Source organism: Orbicella franksi, chromosome 2 (genome assembly GCF_964199315.1).
Source record: "Orbicella franksi chromosome 2, jaOrbFran1.1, whole genome shotgun sequence".
Taxonomy (NCBI): domain Eukaryota; kingdom Metazoa; phylum Cnidaria; class Anthozoa; order Scleractinia; family Merulinidae; genus Orbicella; species Orbicella franksi.
Window position 1 is genome coordinate 5,116,825 of NC_138146.1, and position 18,987 is coordinate 5,135,811.

General features: G+C 40.6%; 1 protein-coding gene and 1 pseudogene across 1 annotated transcript; both read left to right on the plus strand.

The window, feature by feature from the left end:
• Window positions 1–3,069: 3,069 nt before the first annotated feature.
• Window positions 3,070–12,413, plus strand: LOC145479863 (uncharacterized). Its single transcript, XM_081458338.1, has 2 exons — window positions 3,070–6,075; window positions 12,311–12,413. Exon 1 carries the CDS (start codon window positions 4,155–4,157, stop codon window positions 4,797–4,799), a length of 645 nt encoding a protein of 214 aa, XP_081314464.1. The 5' UTR covers window positions 3,070–4,154; the 3' UTR covers window positions 4,800–6,075; window positions 12,311–12,413.
• LOC145467882 (uncharacterized) lies at window positions 8,749–10,045 on the plus strand (annotated as a pseudogene).
• Window positions 12,414–18,987: the final 6,574 nt, after the last annotated feature.

Genomic DNA, 18,987 nt, shown 5'->3' on the forward strand with positions numbered 1-18,987 from the left:
AGTGACAAATAGCTTCCTTTAATACTTGTGTACACTCTAGATCCAGTTTTGAGGTGAAGGTTGCGTTAAAGTCGATCAATTCTCAAGACTTGCGAGACTCCAAAAGTAAATAATGGCGCCGGTCTGCGGAAATTAACCGTAGCCGTCGTCCTGACCCTTCAATAAATTCTGCCGCAGAGGTAGCACTAGGAGAAGAAGAAAATCGTAAGCTTTCATTTACCGTTTAATGGTAACTGAATCCTATACTACTGCCAAGACTACTGGGAGCTTGAGGGCTGTGTGCCCGAATTTGAAAAACAACAACGAACACTTGCCGGTTGCATCGCTGGGAAATGAACCTGAATGAACTCGGCACGCTTGAATGGAACTATGTTTTGCGATGAATGATGGGCTTTACTTCTGTTTTATGCTTGATGCTTGTCTTTTAGTATCTTGCACAGCCCATAAAATAAACTTCGGGATCCGTTTATCGGGCCGTCGATACGACGACAGCTGCAGCGGCTTCGTCAAAATGTCACACAAGTTGTAATGTGACCAATTACCAGGGAGGGGGTACTCCCTTATATGGGCTATATAGGTATCTGTATGTGAGGCCCCAAAGGGTAGGGTTTTTCAGCCGTTTGGGTCATAAAAAAGGTATCGACTTTGGCCATTTTGGTTATAAATTGGGTATGATTTTGGCACTCTAGTCTTGAATTGGGTATGTTTCTTAGTAGAAGCTACTTTTTCATCATTATCAATAAGACCTTCAACGAAAGCCCTTCATAACGTATGTTCAGGGCAACTGTGTCAGCCGGAACGGTCATAAATAGGCTATCGAATTTTTGGTCAGGTCATAAATAGGGTAGCAAAAAGCGCAGATTTTGGTCATAAAGAGGGTAAGGGGTTTGGGAAGTGGGCCGCACACCCCCAATCAACTTTTCTGGAAGTACCCCTTCTGGGTCAATTACCAGGGACCGAGCGCAAATCCCCTACTCCGCGCGCGCCGATCATTAGATTTGGCAAGATTTGCTCATTTCAATATTGATAATGAAAAAGTCACCCATTAATTTTCTGGACTAGTGCAATCTTTTCAGTATGACCGAACGACGACAATCATTGCACCTTTTCAATTTTTATCTACCTTTCCTCAGAAAATATAAGGAGTTGCTAATACGGAGGAGGAAGCGGACATGGACCTAAAATTCACTTTTCCTAGGCCTTTCCCGTTATCAGCCGTTCGTTTTTCATAGAAAACACAATGGAAGAAAATCAAAAGATGGGACTAAGAAACCTTCCAAAAAATGTCCATATCAAAGCGCGTGCAGATGTTGAGAGGCCGATTTCTCACTTTGTGTTTATAGGACTACTACCCTATAAGTTGATTGGGGGTGTGCGGCCCACTTCCCAAACCCCTTACCCTCTTTATGACCAAAATCTGCGTTTTTTGCTACCCTATTTATGACCTGACCAAAAATTCGATAGCCTATTTATGACCGTTCCGGCTGACACAGTTGCCCTAAACATACGTTATGAAGGGCTTTTGTTGAAGGTCTTATTGATAATGATGAAAAAGTAGCGTCTGCTAAGAAACATACCCAATTCAAGACTAGAGTGCCAAAACCATACCCAATTTATAACCAAAATGGCCAAAATCGATGCCCTATTTATGACCCAAACGGCTGAAAAACCCTACCCTTTGGGGCCTCACATACAGATACCTATATAGCCCATATAAGGGAGTACCCCCTCCCTGGTAATTGGTCACATTACAACTTGTGTGACATTTTGACGAAGCCGCTGCAGCTGTCGTCGTATCGACGGCCCGATAAACGGATCCCGAAGTTTATTTTATGGGCTGTGCAAGATACTAAAAGACAAGCATCAAGCATAAAACAGAAGTAAAGCCCATCATTCATCGCAAAACATAGTTCCTTTCAAGCGCGTCGTGTTCATTCAGGTTCATTTCCCAGCGATGCAACCGGCAAGTGTTCGTTGTTGTTGTTTTTCAAATTCGGGCACACAGCCCTCAAGCTCCCAGTAGTCTTGGCAGTAGTACAGGATTCAGTTGCCATTTAACAGTAAATGAAAACTTACGATTTTCTTCTTCTCCTAGTGCTACCTCTGCGGCAGAATTTATTGAAGGGTCAGGACGACGGCTACGGTTAATTTCTGCAGACCGGCGCCATTATTTACTTTTGGAGTCTCGCAAGTCTTGAGAATTGATCGACTTTAACGCAACCTTCACCTCAAAACTGGATCTAGAGTGTACACAAGTATTAAAGGAAGCTATTTGTCACTACTCAGAAGGTCAAAAAACGAACCTGAACGGAAGAAGATGTATTTTCACCAGGTGCTAGTGTTATGCAAATGAGCATTGACACGAGCGATAGCTATGTAAACACCCTGACTGTGGCAGATTTTAATCTGTTCTCGCATGCAATCCAAGGAGATACCCACCGGTTTGAACTTATAGAACGGTTTATTAAGGTATGAAATTTACTGTGATGTGCTTTTTAGGCTTCATTTAGACCCAACTTTTGAGATTTTCCCCGTCAAATTTGGCTGAATTTTGGTAGGTGATCAAAGGCCTCGGAGTAGGGTGTCTTCCAGCCTCGCTGGTAAGCTTAGAATTTTTCGAAAAGTTTCCATATTTCGTCAGTCAAAGTAATGAATGTACCTTAAATTTCGTATGAAAACGAAATTCCGTGAGCTGCATTTTATAGGCGACGTAGCACGTTTCACAAAATCGGTGAATTTTACCTTTCTGATCACGGTGGGCAACCTCAGTTCGGCCAAAATTCAATTTTGGCTGGTAGCAAAGCAAAAATAAGGAATTGGAAAATAATAAATAGCTTTTTTATATATATGTGTCAAAGCCTTTTCAGTGACAAAAAATGAAGGAAAATTATTTTTGGTCCCGAAGTCGAGTGGACCGCTTTTAGCGGGACTGCCATTTAAACTTTGCTTACGTCGTTCGATCGTGTATGTCATCATTGTATAATTGTATTTGGAGAAATAAAAAAATTGCTCTTGAATTCTTTTTCTTTTTATTGCCATTGCTTTTTAAGAGTCCAAGAATACATCAGTCAAGGGAAAGACAGTTGACTTGTTGATCCGGATCCGAATTTGCTCTACACAAAACGAAAACTTGCCAAGCAGGGTACGAGTTGTTCTGTTGTTGATTCATGTTCTGGCGATGTTTTTAAGCAAAAGGTTAAATTTCCCGAAAGTGGTTGGGGCTCTCAGTTGGAGAAAATGCCGCTTTTTACGAAGGCAGAGATGAACAGGTATATTGAGAATAGCGGAAAGCGGCTGGGAAGCACTCATCATTCGGTCCCAACCAGCTGGAAGAAGGGAAAAACTTTCCTTGAAGACGAGAATCTTAAGAACATAGAATGCACTGGCGACGAGAACTACTTTTATTTTCTCTGTAAGTACTATCACTCCTTCAGAAAAAACAACGAAACACAATCTTTAAGCTAGCAGTGTGCATTGTGTCTGGAGATGTTGTGAAATCCACTTGTTCATGCGTGGCGGGTAAGACTGGTTATTGGAACCACTCGTTGGCTCTTATGCGTGAACTGTGCAAATTTTCCTTGTTTGAGAGTAAAAGTACACAAGATTTGGTCAACGATGCTGACCAAAATCCTGAAGAGGCATGCACCAGTAGGCTTCAAACCTGGCAGAGAAAGGGCAGGGGTGATACTATAGCAGCGCAACCTGTTATGGATATAATTGTCAAAAAAACAAAATTGAGTGACAGTGAAAAGCAGGGAAAGGGATTAAATTGTCTTCTTTATGAGGCCAGAAACAATGCTACCGTTCAAGAAGCAGAAGAAAGAACTTTTAAGGTTACTTTAAGGAAAATCAACCCTAAAATGGGGCTGGCTAATGTCTCCAGCAGGCATGGTGAGTTAGTGGACACGAAATATGGGAAAAGTCCTGTGGGTTCTTTGCCAAGTTATCAGCTCTCACACACCGGTACCGAGTCAAATTTTGATTTTGCTTTAAACATTGATTCAGTTGCTAGACCTGAAACTCACATTCAGGAGTCTTTTCCTCGCTTCCTCTGCAATATCAGGGAGAGAGTGAAGAGCGCGACCTCAGTGATGAGAAAAAAGATTTTGTCAGGAGATTGCATTTGGATGAAGCTGACATTAATGAATTAGAACATGCTACAAGAGATCAGGCTAAAAGTGAAAAGTGGAAGTCTGAATGCAAACATAGATTTACAGCTTCAAAATTTCATTTCACTGCCCACAGACAAAAGAAATCATGAGACCTTTGCTAACACTTTAATGCATCCAAAGTCTTTTACATCCAGACATACAAGTCATGGCATGAAATATGAGTCTGAAGCAATTAATGCTTATGTGAAACAAATGAACAGCAGATCAATGCCTGTTCAAGCATTTAGAAACGGCCTTGTTGTTTATAAAAAAGAACCAGTACTGGCCTGCTCTCCAGATGGAAAAGTCATCAACACAGGCTGCACAAAACCATTTTGTTTGCTTGAAGTGAAATGCCCCGAAACAAAATTTCCCGTGACTCCATTGGAGGCTTGCTCTGATCCCAACTTCTGTTGTCAGAACATTGATGGAAAGTGTAAATTGAAAGTGACCCATCCCCACTATGTACAGGTTCAAGGGCAAATGGGAATCACAGGGGCAGAGTGGTGCGACTTTGTGGTGTTCACAAAAAAAGACATGTTAGTTGAGAGAATTGCCTTTGATCGCCAGTACTGGCGTGATCTGGAAAGAAAGATTTTGCTCTACTACTATGAACATTTTATTGATTTTGCTGCTGAAATGCTTTAAGGGCATAAAACACCCTGGCTATGATTTATGTTTTGAAATTTAAGTGCTCTGCAGCAACTCACTGAATTTGTACACGCAAATTAACTCTCCCTGCTTATCTATTAATGCTCCTTCCTCCACACATCCCCTACCCCCCTTTAAATAAAAAATGACAATGACCCTCAAACCTCATGACCATCATTTTAATAAGATATTAAAATGTGATACATTGTTATGATAAAATGGGATCTTGGACATTACATAAAAAACCACAAACCGTCCACATCTGGTTTAATATAGGAAATATATAGGGAAAGGGGTGTTACCCGGTCTCAAATATGGAAATTTTTGATTTTATTAATGGCTCGCTCAACGTGAATTCGTAAAGCAGCAATGACTTGGGTTTTTAATACATCCTCTGGTGACATCTGATCATAATGCCCAAGAAATGGAGGAATATTCAATGAGATACCCAGGGGAAGTAAATCGTCAATCGTAAAACCCTTGTCGGCCATGACACCGTCGCCATCATCATAAGGCAAGTCTAGGATTCCGCTTCTTTCCACAATTTCTTAGGAAAGTTATTGCCCCTGAAGGTGCAATTCCAACCAGACTTTTTACTGTAGTATGATTTTTGTACGAACTAAAAAGCCTGCTGTTTAATAACAAGCTACTTGGCGTTTGACATTTTAGTTCTGCACAGTCGAGGATGACTTGTCTTAGGGTATTTTGCTTTGAAATCTTCGGCATGGTTTTATCAATTTTGTCGCGGGTTGGCCAAATATTAATAGTACCAAAACGGAGGTACATAAAATTTATCCAGGAAATAAAAATTCTACTAATTGTGGACTGAGAGATACCGAATAAAAAGGCTAAATGTTGCTCGTGAAACTCTTGTCGCAGACGACAAATAACCAAAAGTAATTCGTCTTCTAGTTTAAGTGTTCTACTTCGTCCACGCTTGCTTATAGTATTCTGGTGATTATCCTCATCATAATGACTTTTTTCAACCTTGGATTCAGATGAACGCCAATAACGAATGTTTTCGCCATGTTTACCTGGATTTAAGTCTGTCAGGGTTGCCTGGAAAGTCTCCATGTTTGGAAAACCAGTGTAGAATGAAATCGAATCATCCTCTGTCATGTTTTCTAAACAGAACCTGCGAGATTTCAAATCTTCATTGTGTAGTTCAATTTTTTCTAAATGTTTTCTAAATTTTCCTTTAGAAGTCTGGTTTGCTCATTAAGCCTTGCTATTTCGGCCTCAGCCTGTAGTAGTTGATGTTTTAAGAGCAATCGTCCCAAAATTTCGCCTGGAGGTGTGCAAAATGAAAAAATCGAAAATCCCCAAACTTTACCAGAACATAGGTATGGATGAACTATTTCTAGAAAAAATACTTTAAGTTCGATTAGATTTTTACTTTACGCGAATGGCGAAAAAAATCGGTTTGGCGGCTCTCACATCAGTTTCACGAGCTCCAAACAACGCATTATTTGAGCTTCGCTTAAAAATAAACAAAACGGTAAATCTGGCCATTGAATATCTTAATGAAAAGAACACATATTTACGAACAGTCTGAAATATTATTTGTCCGATTCCATCGCAAACTGAATTTTTGGGCGATTTTTGCTTTTCTTCAATATTTCACTCATTCGGCGGCCAGAAAAAAAAGCAGAATTGAGCGTGTAAAAGAGCACCTTGTTACATGGCATGGAGTTACGTCAAGTTAATCCAGCGAAAGAACAGCGTTTCTTCTTCAAATAGCTGCAATAAAATTTTTGGGCTACTTAAAATGCGAAATTTTAGGGCGCCAGATAAAGGTGGCACAAAGGACAAAACACGCCATTCCTTGTCACGCAATTAGAGTTGAAAAATCAACAAAGCGCTCGTGGAAAAGACAATAGGCCAGTTTTTTGGCGAAAAATCGTTACTATTCCGAATAAAAAGCTACTGTCTATCAATATTTGTCCTGTCTGCTGCTCAGGTTGCCTGAAATTTAAACTTTTAGCGATTATTTTTCGAAGCAAAATACAAAATCCTCATGTTTTGAACGGCCGAGGACGGATACAATTTGTAAATTGTAACAAACCGTAAAATCGATACTTTGTCGTATTTATACTTCAATTTGAGTATTGTAGTTAATCTGTGCATACCATTTATCAGCGCCAAGCATGGACTGCATGTGTATTGGCTTCACAAGTTGTTTCCGTTAACTGCCCCCCGCTGCTCGCGAAATGTTCAAACACTAAAGTTTGCGTGACAGGCGGCCAAGCCACAATTGCACGGGCACAAATACTCGTCCTTTATATTCATGGCACACGGCAATTTTGTTTGGGAACCTCACATTATCCTTGAATTCTTTTTTAAGAGACTTTTTTTCCCTTTTTTTCTCCTCCCCTTCTATTTCATTTACTAATCGTGACTAATCTGTTGACACATGTTTTCACGCTTCATCAGATATGCTTTCAAAGCTTATCTGATCAGTTGTCTGCAACTTCTTGACATCTTGATTAGTGCAGAACATTTAATATGTTTACTTGTAATGTTATTGCGCTTTTACTTGTACTCGTAAAGTTATTCTGCTTTTAAAGCTCTAAGCTGCCCAAATTTTAACAGATGGGAAGAAAATTTACACCTGTGTATAATCCTGTGCGTCTAGGAATCATCAAGTACTTAGGACACAATGACTGACACGAACACTTTAATTTTGCTTTCGATATCCACAAATAAACGCTTCAAACCGCCCATCAACACATAATCAGATTACGTCAGAGTCGATAATCTGTACCGCGTTTGTACAGTTGCATGATATAATGGCAACCTGTGGCTACTCTGAACTTGTTAGAGGGCCGTGTGGATGCGGAGGTCACGGGTTCGAATCCCGTTGAAGCCCTGATTTTTTCAGGCTTCTTCTTTCCAATTGCTTAAATTGGAAAATTAACTGCGATGATCATTCTTCACTTTCATCTACTACCGCAGTTCATATATGAATTATTTCATATAAACTTCACGAAATAAGTCGAGATGGTTACTGAAGTAACGCAATGCCTTGTAGTTTTGCTTCGGTTTTTCCCCGGGTTATGCACGCACCTGTCAATGGACACTACTAATACTAGCTAGCAAAAGAAGAGGTCGCAAGATGAGGATTATTCTTTAATTGCATGCAAACAAACTCACCATCACAACGTGAAGATAATCCACGTTACCAGGCTCTCGTCCCAGATTCCTCTCGTACCGAGTTCTTATGTGACCTTTCTGTTACCCCTCCCTGCTTGGACACGGCATTAGACTAAAATATTCTAGTCCCGAACCCCATCGGGCAAAGCAAAGGCAAAAATGTACTAACCCCCCGCCTCCCTGGGAATGCAAAGGTAAAAAAACATGAATTATCCCCCACTCCCTTGAGAAGAGCAGAGAGTCAAAGCCCCCACAAAGCCCCACCCATGCCCCATGTTTTCCCGGGTTGGGGGTTGGGGGGTTTCTAGTGACAAGTGAATTATATTTTCCCAAGAGAAAATGATCTCTTGATTTCCCTCATTAGCAAAAGCGAAAAGGAACTTTTTTCAAGAAAGGATTACCAGTCAGATGTACAGAATTTCGCGGATCAGTTATGAAACCCTCTACGCAGATATAAGGTATATAGGTGGTTGAAACGCACGCTCTAAGTGATCCTAGAGAGGACTGCCTCCATTTGGCGTGTGACCTTTCCATGACAAGTGCTGTCCTTCTTGTGACCAGCTGGAATCCATAATGATGGAAATTGAGTCTTCATTAAGATCCTCCGAGTTGAGACCGCGATGACTTGATGTACACACTTCAACAAGCCTATCAGGCAATAGACCCTTTTACAGTCGTCTGCTCAGTGACATGGCCTTTGGATGACAGCGAGGCTAGAGTTGACCTTGTTTTGATACAGACCTCACTGCTTTTGTTGTGTAAAAAAAGTTGTTCTGATGCTAACTAGGTGTATTTACATGACAAAAGCAGTGAGGTCTGTATCAAAACAAGGTCAACTCCAGCCTCGCTGCCATCCAAAGGCCAGGTCACTGAGCAGACAACTGTAAAATGGTCTATTGAATCATGGAAGGCTCATCAGCTGAGATCAATTCAGCAGGACAAGTCAAGAACGAGTCTTCTGGAAAACCTGGAAACGTCTTCAATTCTCATCACACAGGACTGGGCCATGAAGTTCCTGCCAAAAAATTACAGGGAAACGCAAGCTGAGTGGTTTGCCAAAAGAGGGATTTCTTGGCGCATTAGTGTTGTTGCCCGTAAGATTGCTGACAAGCTGCAGCACCAAGCGTTTGTTCACATAGTCGAGAATTGCAGTCAAGACAGCAACGCGGTGGTCTGCATCATATGACACACACTCCAAGAACTCAAGAAAGAACATCCGGAGATTACAACTGCCTTTCTCCGACAAGACAACGCCGGATGTTACCACAGCTTCACCATGTTAGCTGCTTGCCGACTTATGAAAGAAGCGACTGATAACAAAGTTGAGAGAGTGGATTTCAGCGACCCACAAGGCGGTCAGGGTCCATGCGACAGAAGAGCAACAACGATCAAAGTACATCTTATTCGCTACATTAATGAAGGCCATGATGTACTCTCTACGGATGATCTAAAACGAGCTATTCTACCTCATGGTGGTGTCAGAGGTGTCCGAGTTACCTTGATTGATTCCACAAAGCAGCGTCCAATCCCGTTGCAGGGGAAACTGGAAGGAGTGAGCCACTTAAATAATTTCATTATGGAGAGGAATGTCTGACTGTATGGAAAGCATTTGATGTGGGAGAAGGAAAGACCATACCATGGTCTCAGTTGCAAGGCAAAAAGATATTTTTTGCTTACTTTTACCAAATTTTTATTGTCTCGCGCGCTTTTTTTTCGAGTCACGCTCGACGGACTAAGTAAGGGCTGCTCGTAGTATATCAGGGTTACCGCTAATGTAATTAATTGGAGAATCTTAGGTTCGGTTTATACCCTTATTACTGAAGGCGCTTTTATTTCAAATGTCATTGCCACAAAATGCAACAAAATCTCGTGTCTTGTGCTATAAGTTAGTTGTTTTTTATGCTCTCTTTTCTTTAGTCCAAATGGGTTCAGTGAAGGATCCAGTATTCCCCGAGAGTTCCTTTTCTCCTGGAGACTTCCAAGACACCTCTTTGTTTGACAACACGCGGTCTCCTGATGAAGACAATCCAGAAAACACCGTTCAAGGAGAGCAGAACATTGCGTCCACTGACAACGAGCACGCTGGTCTTTTTTCCTGTCCAGTTGAAGGATGCGTGAGTACTTTCCAGCGTCATTGTAACCTGGAGCGGCATATGCATTATGGCAAGTGCAAATTTGTAGACGAATGACACTCGCTTCTCGACAAGGCAACGATTATTTACGCTGAAAAACTACAGGAAGCATCAAGCGCACAGCCATTTATTGCCCGTTCTGAGCTTTCAGAGCAAAGTGTTCAGGCGTTACCGCAGGGCTGGGCATTGCGATCTACGAAGAAGGCTGCCCGTTTCAGTGCTAAGCGCGCAGAAGGCCTACCTAGACGAGAAATTTAAAATAGAGAACAGACAGGATTCAAAGCAGACCCCGCACAGGTGGCTCAAGATATGAGACATAGAAAACATGAAGACGGGAGCGGCAGATTCACTGTAGATGAATTCCTAGCCCCACAACAAATAAAATCTTATTTTTCAAGAATGGCGGCGAAATTCAGGCAAGAAAGTCACGACGTTGCAGACGAGTGGGACGGTCAAGCTGCTGCAGAGCAAGATGCGTACTCCTCCCACCGCGCGCACATTTTTGAAGAGTGTCGGCTGATCCACCCGATCACTTACGATACATGCAATTTCTGTGAACCCTACTCAAGAAATAAGCTAACCAAGCTCAGCGTCCCTATTTTGTGCATAATATGCAGCCACTTTGAAGTGGAAATTGACAATATTCCACTAAACCTAAAAAAGCCGTATGTTCAATAAATTGAAGAGCTCGTGAGATCGTGCTCGTGTGCATAACTGTCTTAAATTTTTGTTCACATCGATGTGAGACTATTCATCCCTATTGGGTCTTTACGTCGATCAGAGTCATCAGATGTTACATGCATCGATTAGGATCGACAGACCATTACCCATGCCTCCGTCGTTTAGTTTTAGTTTTTCACACTAGTTTGGCTACAATACAACCTCGAGTTTCATGCTAATAGCCTATAACCGCCAAATTTGTCAAGCTGTTCACGATTAACAGGCCCAGCGCGCTGGAGTAGGGGTAGACGTATCTTGTGAAATAATTATTAAACAAAAATAGGAAAAAACTATTCCAGTATTGGGGTTCGGAACAAAATTGTACTAAAAATAAAGGAAGTATAACAACTACTTCTTTTAATTACATTACAAATCGAACCCCTATTAAGCGGTCACCTATTAAGCGGCCACCCCTTTTAGGTGGCCGGTAATCGAAGTCCCAAAATCCATATCCCCAAGGGTGGCTGTTTAATAGCGACAATATGGGGTGGACTGTAGAACACGTGCAAGGTGCGTTGGCCTTCAGCAGTCTGTCACGCAATTCTCACTCTTTGCAGCGGTCGGCAGTTAACGGAAACAACTTGTGAAGCCAATATACATGCAGTCCATGCTTGGCGCTGATAAATGGTATGCACAGATTAACTACAATACTCAAATTGAAGTATAAATGCGACAAAGTATCATTTTTCGGTTTGTTACAATTTACAAATTGTATCCGTCCTCGGCCGTTCAAAACATGAGGATTTTGTATTTTGCTTCGAAAAATAATCGCTAAAAGTTTAAATTTCAGGCAACCTGAGCAGCAGACAGGACAAATATTGATAGAAAGTAGCTTTTTATTCGGAATAGTAACGATTTTTCGCCAAAAAAACTGGCCTATTGTCTTTTCCACGAGCGCTTTGTTGATTTTTCACCTCCAATTGCGTGACAAGGAATGGCGTGTTTTGTCCTTTGTGTCACCTTTGTCTGGCGGCCTAAAATTTCGCATTTTAAGTAGCCCAAAAATTTTATTGCAGCTATTTGAAGAATAAACCCTGTTCTTTCGCTGGATTAACTTGACGTAACTCCATGCCATGTAACAAGGTGCTATTTAACCCTCTCAATTCTGCCTTTATTTTGTACTCCGAAATGAGTGAAATATTGAAGAAAAGCAAAAATCGCCCAAAAATTCAGTTTACGATGGAATCGGACAAATAACATTTCAGACTGTTCGTAAATATGTGTCCTTTTCATTAAGATATTCAATGGCCAGATTTACCGTTTTGTTTATTTTTAAGCGAAGCTTAAAATAATGCGTTGTTTGGAGCTCGTGAAATTGATGTGAGAGCCGCCAAACCGATTTTGTCGCCGTTCGCGTAAAATAAAAATCTAATCGAACCTAAAGTATTTTTTCTAGAAATAGTTCATCCAGACCTATATTCTGGCAAAGTTTGGGGATTTTCGATTTTTTCATTTTGCATACCTCCAGGCGAAATTTTGGGACGATTGCTCTTAACAATTCAGATGGATCTAGTGATTCTTGGATTTCTTCGATCATTTCGATCGGCGAAGCACTGCTAGATTCTAGTGTAGATTTGCTAAATGAAACACTGAGGTCTCTTTCTTCCTCACTCATATTGAGTTCACTTATTGCGAAATTGATCACGAAAAACGATCTAAACGACCCGCTTGGCTAAAAAGAGCTTCTAACCTAAGAAACGTGCAAATTCCCTAGTGAAAAGCTTGTAACACGAAAGTTGTTTATCCTAAAACGGCTCGTTTTCATGTCTAGGTACCAACTTTTCGCGCGCGAGGTCGTTAAGCTAGAAATTCAAATCCTGTGGCCAAGATAATCGGTTACGGATCGAGACGGAGCAGAAATGGAAAGCAAGAGCTGGAAAACCAGCGATTCTCGGGCGGTTAAGATAAACTTTGGAACCTTGGAAGAAAGCGAATGGGAAGAAGAGTTATCGACGGCTGCCATGAGGCAATTTTGACGAGATTAGACGATTTTTGTGAAATTTACGGAGCTTTGAGTGCGGGCCGTCGGGCCAGCGGGTCGCCCGCCTTTCGTCTCTCTTTAGGGGACGGCAAACCGCCGGAAAGTAAAACTCCCCTAAATGGCTCTAAACCATCTCCAGGAACCCAGAGACATCAAAATAACGCAATGCAAACATAAGGTATGCCATTTTATTCAAATTATTTTCTACACGTAGCATTTCGAAGCATGCTCATACATTATCTTATAAAAGGCTAAAATTGTAACGCAATCGCCAACGGCATAATGTCACGTATTAATCGTATTAAACGTCTGGGCCGCCTGTGAAATCACGCACTATCAGAGCTCACTCATGAAAATGGTCACCTGAAACGGTGCAGGAAGATGGTTTGTACTACCTGAATGCTCATGTGTCTTTCGAAAACGTCTTATTTATTGGAGGGCCTGAGTATCACAACCACAGAGCTCTAATCTTAAATGGAGCTCAGCTTTTTTGAGCATCATGCAAGCAGCACAGGTGGCACGGCTGATTATGGCATTGTGTATACTGGTGGGACCATCCACCTACACAAGGATGATTATATGTGCTTGGTGACCCTTATGGAAGGCAACTGTAGTTATCAGGGTAACGTCAGGAAACGTATAAAATCGTAGAATTAACATAGATTGAGTGTGCTGTCTGAAAAGCCATCTGACGTTTGACGAATATTAATTGGTATAGTGTTGTGGGTAATGAAATATCGAAAAAAAAGGGGTTGACGTTGTTACGTTGGATTGGAAGTGCGAGCTACACAAGTAAGAATGTAACCAAAGAACTATTAGAGTAAGCTTGTCTTGACGATACTTGAGGTTAGTACCTTTGAAGAAGCGGAGAAGGCAATTTGGGGTTGCTCTGTAAAACGCAACGCGAATATTAATTTCTGAGGAATATTTTTTTGGGAGGGAGGGGAAAAGGGTAAGAAAGTCATTGTCTCAGTGAACTGCTCTCTCTCTCTCCTTTTTTAAAGCGATGACGTATTGTGTGACGTCATCGCATTATGCTGGCATGCTTGCATTCCTTTGGATAGTGATTTCGCATAGTTTGTCGCGCATATGTCCTTGGCTTATGTCGCGCACTTTTTATCCCCCTGTGGAAACGAAATGCACTCTGGGAGTTCCTTTGCTGCTTTCCTTTGGTGTTTGTAGGTTCAGCGGAGTACTTTTAATTGGAGCTTTTAAAAGAAGATTTAGGGGTGGATTTTGGTTTAAACAGTATCGGATAAATTTGCGTTCACGGGCAAACTCATAATAAGAACATGTCCTCCATACATACAAGTTTAGATAGACAAGTAAGTCGCATAGGCGGAAAGCTTCGCGGCTTTCCTTTGCTGTTTGTAGGATCAGCAGACTGCTTTTAATCAATATGACAAGTATACAGTTAAAACAACAAATTAATTTCCGGTCAGGTGATTAGTGTTGCCAAATATTTTTAAAAGTAATAAGGTGTCGATTTCAGAGAGAGTAACATTCCTTTGCGGGTTTCTTTGCGGCTTTCCTTTGCTGCTTGTAGGATCAGCGGAGTGCTTTTAATTTCAGCTTTTAAACGAAGATTTGGGGGTTGATTTTGGTTTATACAATGTCGGATAAATTTGCGTACACTGGAAAACTCGTAATAAGAACATATCGTCCATACATACAAATTTAGATAGACAAGCAAGTCGTACACGCGATAGCTGAAGGGTCTACATAAAATTTACGGATTGGTAGCGCAGTTGTACTTTTGCCAGCCTTGAAGTGAATTGAATGAGCATTGTATGAGCACTGAAATATACAGTTTACAGTAGTGATAATGAAGTCAGGGTACGATTCATTTACAGTTTTCAATTTTTTATGAAGTTTTGGAAATGTGCTGTTTTATGTTTTCTGTCAACGAAAGAGTGGTTGTGATTAAACAATCGATAATCGTTTTGTCAGAGTAAAGACAATACGAATGTTCATTGATGACAAGTATACGGTTAACAACAAATTAATTTTCTGTGAGGTAATTAGCGTTGCCAAATATCTTTAATGATAATAAGGTGTCGATTTCAGAGAGAGAAACTTGTACTTTGCGGCTTTCCTTTGCTGTTTGTAGGATCAGCAGATTGCTTTTAATATCACCTTTTAAACAAAGATTTGTGGGTGGATTTTGGTTTATACAGTGTCGGATAAATTTGCGCTCACGGGCAAACTCATGATAACATATCTTCGATACATACATGTTTAGATAGACAAGCGGGTCGCACACGCGATATGACAAGTCAAGAGAAAATGATTTTCTCTTGGACAAGTATATGGTTAAAACAACAAATTAATTTCCGGTGAGGTAATTAGCTTTGCCAAATATCATTAAAGATAATAAAGTGTTGATTTCAGAGAGAGGAACTTTTCAGCGGAGTGCTTTTTTTTGGGCTGGTACATTTCGCTGGACTAACAAGATGGACCTGGTACATGAACTACTTGAATGAACCACCAATGGACTACCCTAAATGTATATAAACCCCTAAAAGTTCTAACCCAAAAGTTTAAGAATCAGTATGTCTGCTCATGTTCCAATCTTCTAAGAACAATTTTTAAACGTCATCGCTTCTGCATGCATTGCGTGCCGTTTACCTTTGAGAGAGATCGTAGCATGATCAGGTCAAAAGGGACCTTAATTCTATGTTTAGTCAGTATTTGTTATTATTTTTTAGTATTTTTTATTCATCGTTTCAATTTAATTTTTGTTCATGTTGTTTATCATTTTAATTTTTTTAGTACAATGCTACAACGCTATATATTTGACATGAAGTTAGTATATTTCAAGAGACAAAATGTATTATGCCCAACACTTACTTGCAAAGATCAAGTGTTCTCACACCTCTTCAAACAATGATAAAAAGAATAATATAGAATACAAGAGGGAATTTGAAACTAATTTTTACTATGAATGACTTAAACACAGTTCAAATCAATATTATTACCCTTAATGTTAGAGGTTTAAACGGGTCCACTAAAAGGCGGTCAATTTTCAGATGGCTACACAACCAAAAAGCGCATTTCTATTTTCTCCAAGAAACCTACAGTTATGTAAAAAATAAAAGCTTCGTGGGAAGCAGAGTAGGGTGGAAAGATTTTCTGTAGTCATGGAACTAAAACACAGCAAAGGTGTCATGATTTTACGGAACCCAAAATATGACATTCGAGAAAGACAACCACGGAAGATTAATTGTTCTTAATACAAAAATGAATGGCGTAAAGTTAGTGCTAATGAACCTTTACGCCCCAAACGACATTTCTCAACAGGTCCAATTTTTCGAAAAGGTTATGAATAAGCTCTCAAATTACGCGGACGAAAACATTATAATCGGCGGTGATTTCAACTGCTCTCTCACCGAGTTGGACAAAGTGGGAGGGAAACCTGTAGAAAATAAAAAGCGTGTAGTGATAAATTTCCCAACTGTCCGGTCGATACTCTTTGCAAGACGTTTGGCGTGAAATGAATCCTGAAAAAATAAAACAAATTACCTGGAGAGACAAAGCATATAAATTCCAATGTAGGTTGGATAACTTTTTAACACTCAAAGCCTTGCTAACCTCGCCAAAGGGTGTAGTATTGTCCACGCACCAGGCTCTGATCACTGTGCGGTCAAACTATTTATTCAGTCAGACTCTCTCAACAAAAAGGCTGGATGGGGTTTTTGGAAATTTAATTCATCGCTACTAGAGGATGAAGAGTACATTAATGAATTCAAAGTAAACATTGAAAGCTACAGAAATAAATACTTATATTTAGACGACAAAGGACTTAGATGGCACCTAATGAAAATGGAAGTGCGAGGTTCCACTATCGCTTACGCCAAAAGGAAAGCTAAAAAGAGGAGGAATGAGGAAAAAAAGTTACAGGAGTAGCTGAATGAGCTATTGGCCCAGTCTGCCCAATGTAAAATGATCCACTCTTAAGAACAAAGATACAGAGCACACAAATGCGTCTCAAACGAATAACAGACCAAAATTAAAGGGTGCTATCTTGAGAAGCAAAGCGAGATGGGTGGAGTACGGTGAGAAAAACACCAGATATTTAAAAACTAAATCGCTGTCAGACCTGATTATCTTTAAGTCTAAGAAAAATCACGTGACTCATCTCATGAATCAAGCCAGACGGGCGTTTTACACCAACTTTATCGATGAGAACAGTGCCGATCAAGGAAGGCTATTTAGAGCTAGCAAGAAACTCCTTTTCAGAAAGGATGAATTATCTTTTCCTGACTATCATGACAAAACGGCCCTAGCCAATGACATCAACGGCTTTTTCGTTCGTAAGATCACCAGAATTCGTTCAGACATCGATGCCACTGTTGTGGATGATGGAGTTCCCACTCCACCTGAAGTGGAAGTCGTTCCAACATGTTTATCTTTAAGCGCCTTCCACCCTCTTACTGAGAATGATGTACGGGCTTTAATCCAGACGTCAGCTAAGAAGTCTTGTCTAACGGACCCCATGCCAACATCACTGGTCGTCGGTTGTCTTGATGTGCTCCTCCCCGTCATTACACGCATAGTTAACTCATCGCTGTTCTCAGGCTACCCTCCTGGTGAATGGAAGGAAGCTCTTGTCAACCCCCTCCTAAAGAAGGCTGGCCTTGATTCGTTGTTTAAAAACCTTCGACCTGTGAGTAATCTTCAATTCCTATCAAAATTGACAGAACGCGCTGTATTTGACCAGACGTACAACCACATGATGGATCTTGGCCTGTATCCTCCACTCCAGTCTGCATATCGTAAATGCCATAGTACCGAGACTGCGCTCCTAAAAGTCCAGAATGATATGCTAATGAATATGAACCGCCAGCACGTGACACTTCTAGTTCTTCTAGATCTCAGTGCGGCTTTCGACACGGTGGACCACAAAATCTTACTTCATCGTCTACACTCGAGTTTTGGTATCACAGGAACGGCTCTGAAGTGGTTTAAATCTTACCTTTCTGACCGATCGCAAAGCGTCTTTCTAGACGGCTGTCTCTCTGAGAGTTCCAAGCTGCCACATGGGGTTCCTCAAGGCTCATGTCTGGGACCCCTGCTATTTACGATCTATTCTAGCAAGCTATTTGAGGTGATAAAGGATCATCTACCTGTTGCACATGCGTATGCAGATGACACGCAACTCTACTTGGCCTTCAAGCCCGACACCACATCAAGTCAATCTGATGCAATTGAAGCAATGGAACTCTGCATAAAGGCAATCAGAGCGTGGATGATTACTGACAAGTTAAAGCTAAATGACGACAAAACCGAATTCTTAATAATTGGTACACGACAACAGCTTAGCAAGGTGGACATCGAGAAGTTATCGGTGGGTGATGTGAGTGTTGCCCCTGTTGCTGTTGCAAGAAACCTCGGAACCTGGTTTGATTTCAACCTTAGTCTAGTGACACACATTACGAAGACATGTAAAGCTGCTTTTTATCATCTGCATAACATTAGACGTATTAGGAAGTTTCTTACGGTTGAGTCTACCAAGGTGCTAGTGCATGCCTTCATAATGGGACGCATTGATTACTGCAACAGTCTTCTCCATGGTTTACCGACCACTCATATCAATAAGTTACAATGTGTGCAAAACGCAGCTGCTAGGCTAATTTGCTCGACTCCGCGTTTTAGTCGCATTACTCCTGTATTATACTCTTTACATTGGTTACCTGTCAGATTCAGAATTGTTTATAAGATTTTAATAATTACTTTTAATGCCATACATGGCCAGGCACCGGACTATATTTGTAATCTTATTCGTGTTAAAAATCCCTCCCGGTATGGTCTACGCTCTAATTCTCAAGTTTTATAAGTACCACCATCCACGAAAACGAAGAAAACACTTGGTGACAGGGCATTTACTGCTGCTGCACCATCACTTTGGAACTGAATTTGCCGTGTGCAATAACAGAGGAGGACAATTTTAACCATTTTAAGTCCAAACTGAAGAAATTTTTATTTAGAAAAGCGTTTGAATAGCTCTTAATGTTTTATATACATTTTTACTAGATCCCTTGTTTTTAATATTTTAATTTTTAGCTCGTTACCTTAGCCTAATGTACATAGTTATTGTAAATAATTAGTTTTTAATTAATCACACTATTCATAGCATATCATTTAATTTATATTACTCATATGGTTTGTTAGGCGCATTTGATCATATCTACATGTTAAT